Below are 4,844 nucleotides of genomic sequence, written 5' to 3' on the forward strand. Positions count from 1 at the left end.
ATAGTTTACACTCAGAGTAAAGCCATAGTTTAAACTCACAGTAAAGCCATAGTTTAAACTCACAGTAAAGCCATAGTTTACACTCAGAGTAAAGCCATAGTTTACACGCAGAGTAAAGCCATAGTTTACACTCAGAGTAAAGCCATAGTTTACACTCAGAGTAAAGCCATAGTTTACACTCAGAGTAAAGCCATAGTTTACACGCAGAGTAAAGCCACAGTTTACACTCAGAGTAAAGCCATAGTTTACACTCAGAGTAAAGCCATAGTTTACACGCAGAGTAAAGCCACAGTTTACACTCAGAGTAAAGCCATAGTTTACACTCAGAGTAAAGCCATAGTTTACACTCAGAGTAAAGCCATAGTTTACACGCAGAGTAAAGCCACAGTTTACACTCAGAGTAAAGCCATAGTTTACACTCAGAGTAAAGCCATAGTTTACACGCAGAGTAAAGCCACAGTTTACACGCAGAGTAAAGCCACAGTTTACACATTTTAACTGTGATAGAACATAGCAAGAGCAAGCAGTGGTTTGTGTTGCAGGTTTGTGTTGCATTCCTGAAGTAAAATATCGACATGAATTACCAGGTTGGTGTTTGAATCATTTGTCTTGCGTGTGCAGCTCCACACCCTCTCTCCAGAGACCTGCATTCCCCTGGTTTTGAACCAGTAGGTTAAATTACCTTATCCAACATGGCACCAGCGGTGGCATATGGCACTGCCGTGTTCCCCAGTATAAATCATACTGATGGCTTGTTAGAGACCAGAATCAACAACATCTGGGCAAACGCTCATCTAAGGAGCGAGAGTCACATGGTGGTGGTGGTGTCTGAGGTAAATATAGCGTAGAGCTCATCTGTTTATTGCATGTTCTTTCTCTTTTACGTCGTTTAGCTCTCACCTCATTGCCACGTTCTCTGTAAGGTTTTTTTTAGCTTAGGATGTGTCTATAAGAGCCTTCACTGGGGCTCTGTGAAGCAGGAAGCCTTTCCTCTGGTCTGAAGGCTCACACCTGGACACTACAGGTGAACCGTCTCCCTTTATGGGGGACTAAGAGGCGATCTCCAGACATCAGTTGCCTTGTCAGATACTGTTGGCTCTCAATGATAGCTCTAATAGAGGAGGAGAATCCCCAGCATTGAGGCCTAGGCCAGGCCAACCAGAACACACACACACACACACACACACACACTTCAGCCATACCCTGGACTCAAAGGAACCAGCCAAAGAGCCTTTTAAGCTCTCCGTCACACACACGCACACACGCACGCACACACGCACGCACGCATGCACGCACGCGCACACAGACACACACACACACACACACACCACAGGAGGAGATAGAGCCATAAACTCTTCTTTTATTTTGCAGAGACAGATTCACATTTGTGTTTATTGGACTGCTTTTAAACAGTCACTTAATATTGAGTCATTTCTCCCCTTTCCTGTGTATTTAATTACTTTGTGATCTCAGAGAGACATGCATTTACATATTTTATTATGGTTTTTAAACAATGTTTGTGCCAGTACATTTCCTAAGGCGCAATCTTCCTCTTTGTACTGAAATACATTTCCTCATTTTATAACTGACTGCAACGCTTGTTTACGTATTCAGCCCTCAAGATGTCTTCATGCACAATGTGATGTCACATGTGCCTCATTATCTGTGTTTCTTTTTGATCCGTGTAGGCTCCTATGCACAGAATTGTGTACGTCGTTACTATACATTATAATACATTCACACACACACACACACACACACACACACACACACACACACATTATTATACATTTACGTGTATTTCTTTCAATTCAAACTCTCTGATATGGATCGGCCTTTGGGGAGCGTTCTGAGAACACACACACACACACACACACACACACACACACACACACACACAAAGTTCCAGTTCCAACACAGCAAGTGTACCTGGTCATGCCTCTGAACCTCACTGGCACTACTACACTGAGACATGCAGAAGTGTACTCTGCCTCTTATAATACATTCACACACACACACACACACACACACACATTATAATACATTCACGCGTATCTGAGGCTCCTTAGAAATGTACTCTGCCTCTGCTGGTATGTGGAGTATGAACGCACTGGAGAGGCCAGTGATGAGTAGATCTCAGAGGAATCATAAGGTGACCTGTGAGTGCTTCAGCTAATTGGATCTGCTCTGTTATCAGTTCTTAGCTGTAACTTATGCAGCCCATACATGTGTCTGGATGTGGAGTAGTGCTTCTTAGAAGAGAATACAGGGCAAGATTATCACTGACTGCTTTACTTGTTAAGACTGGTCATCATATGCGAATATCTATTCACCGAATCTCACTTGTGAATTTATACTTATACATCGTTTGCTCTCTACATTCTGTCCGCATTGAGTTTTGATAGGATAAACCGCTCACATCATACAACAGCTTTGACTATACTATATGGAGAGCAGTCACGAACAGTGTCATACGCATTCACAGCTTTTACACACTTTATGGCAATCACCAACAGTGCCATACACATTTACAGCTTTTACAGACTATATGGACAACTATCACCAACAGTGCTATACACATTCACAGCTTATACAGACTACGTATATGGACAACAATCACCAACAGTGCTATACACATTCACAACTTATACAGATAATATGGACACATCCAGAATGCATGTCCGTGTAAGAAGTTACTAGGGTCCAGGGAATGTGCACAGTACATCTGGGCCGCCTGTGGTCTGCACACAGGCACTGTTTGCATTCAGTCCCCTGTGTCACTTTGGGGTACAAAGATAGTATACCTTCAGAGTCCATGTGCATGACAATTCCTCTCATACATTTGTGTCTTTCATTTTCCTTAACAGATAACTCAATAAGCGTCCTGGCCAAGCACGACACGTTCCGGCGACAGAAACAGGAAATGTATTTCCTGCCCATCGTCGTGACTGACAACGGCAATCCACCAATGAGCAGCACCAACACTCTGACCATTCGCGTGTGCGGCTGCAGCAGGGATGGCATTGTGCAGTCCTGCAACGTTGAAGCCTACGTGCTTCCCATCGGGCTCAGCATGGGGGCACTGATTGCAATTCTGGCCTGTATCATTCTGCTCTTAGGTAAGTTGCGCTCTAAGCTTAGCTCTCTGGAAAGGAAATGTGAACCCCATTCTCAGCAATCAAAAAGACATCAGTCAGGGTGATTTTCATCTCATTTTGGCATGTCTTCAATGGTGCTGTAAGTGAGAGGTAGCCAAGAATCACTTTGAAAGAAACGTGCATATTTTTTACATTGTGCAGGGAGGGTTTAATCATGTCCCTGTTTATATTTTTGAACTTTAATCGTCTTATTCTTCAAGTGTTTAATCTTGTCCTGTGCCAATTCAAATTCAAGTAAATGTTTATCTGTACACATTTCTTCTGCAGTCATTGTTGTGCTATTCGTCACACTACGGAGACACAAAAACGAGCCGCTGATCATCAAAGACGACGAGGACGTGCGGGAGAACATCATCCGCTACGACGACGAGGGCGGCGGAGAGGAGGACACCGAAGCCTTCGACATCGCGACCCTGCAGAACCCAGACGGGATCAACGGCTACCTCCCACGCAAGGACATCAAGCCCGACCTGCAGTTCATGCCCAGGCAAGGCCAGCACGGCGGACCCAACGGCGTGGACGTGGACGAGTTCATCAACGTGAGGCTCCACGAAGCGGACAATGACCCGACGGCGCCGCCCTACGACTCCATCCAGATCTACGGCTACGAGGGCCGGGGCTCGATAGCAGGGTCCCTCAGCTCCCTGGAGACCGCCTCCTCGGACTCGGACCAGAACTACGACTACCTCAGGGAATGGGGTCCGCGCTTCAGAAGACTTGGGGAGCTGTACTCGGTGGGAGAGAGTGACAAGGAGACTTGACCTAAGACCAATACAGACATCGTTTCTTTTCCCCCATTTCGTTGTGTAATATGCTACCGGGGTGACCAACAAGTAGACACAAGTCCTTTCAGAGAAAAAAAAAGGGGAAGGGGCCACCTTTTTAATCCGTAGAGAGACGTGAAACATTAGTCATCTACCACATCCAGTGCATCGTAACGTTGAGCTGAACTTAACAGTGTCTATATTAGGAGGTCTATGATTCTTGTGGAGTGTGATTTAGATTACAGTATGGAGTGTCTAGCAGTCTTTTTGGGTGTTCGTTGTTCACTGTAACGACCAGAAGCATCAAAATCAGGGTTCTGGGTCGTGACTCGATGAGGATGGAGAAACGGAAGAGACTTTGGATCAGAATAGCAGACAGACTGTCCGATACAGCTTGCTGGATGCACATCTGCAGAAGCCACCCCAAGGCAAAGGCAACATCCCCCAGCTATCAGAGATCTCCTACGTTCAATCAGAGAGAATGAAAAATAACAACAAAAATTGACCAAAAAGCAATATACTGTAACGATCCACATTACTTCGTTGAATGTATTTATGATTTACTAGAGAAATAGGCATAAAAAGATAACAAAGTATTTGCTTTAATAGGCATTAGTTGAGGTAATATTTGATACTTTAGGTGGCAAAGTTTATTTACAAACTGGACGAGCCAGATGGCTTGCTTTATACAACTCTTTGTATTCACATGCTCCAGATGTGGTTCGCACTCAAAGAATATTAGCCTATAAAAAGTGTGACTTAAGTGAAGACAAAAAATGGAAATGTAGAAACAACGAGGCCTTCTTTTTACAGAAGCGAACATTAAATACAGATGTATCCAACTGTTTTTGGAAATTGATGTGTTTCCTCAAAGTAGTATAATTTATATGTCAGTGTATAAATATTCATTGCCAGTTGTCTT

General features: G+C 44.1%; 1 protein-coding gene across 1 annotated transcript in view; it reads left to right on the plus strand.

The window, feature by feature from the left end:
• LOC308369365 (cadherin-8-like) overlaps positions 1-3,919 on the plus strand; it is a gene marked incomplete at both ends in the record, with an annotated part of 88,868 nt that extends 84,949 nt beyond the window's left edge. Inside the window, 2 exons of the mRNA XM_080843777.1 lie at positions 2,868-3,119; positions 3,426-3,919. Of these exons, the coding sequence (XP_080699903.1) occupies positions 2,868-3,119; positions 3,426-3,919 (746 nt within the window). The remainder of the gene's footprint in view (positions 1-2,867; positions 3,120-3,425) is intronic.
• Positions 3,920-4,844: the final 925 nt, after the last annotated feature.

The sequence above is a fragment of the Sprattus sprattus genome (assembly GCF_963457725.1).
Source record: "Sprattus sprattus genome assembly, chromosome: 8".
Taxonomy (NCBI): domain Eukaryota; kingdom Metazoa; phylum Chordata; class Actinopteri; order Clupeiformes; family Clupeidae; genus Sprattus; species Sprattus sprattus.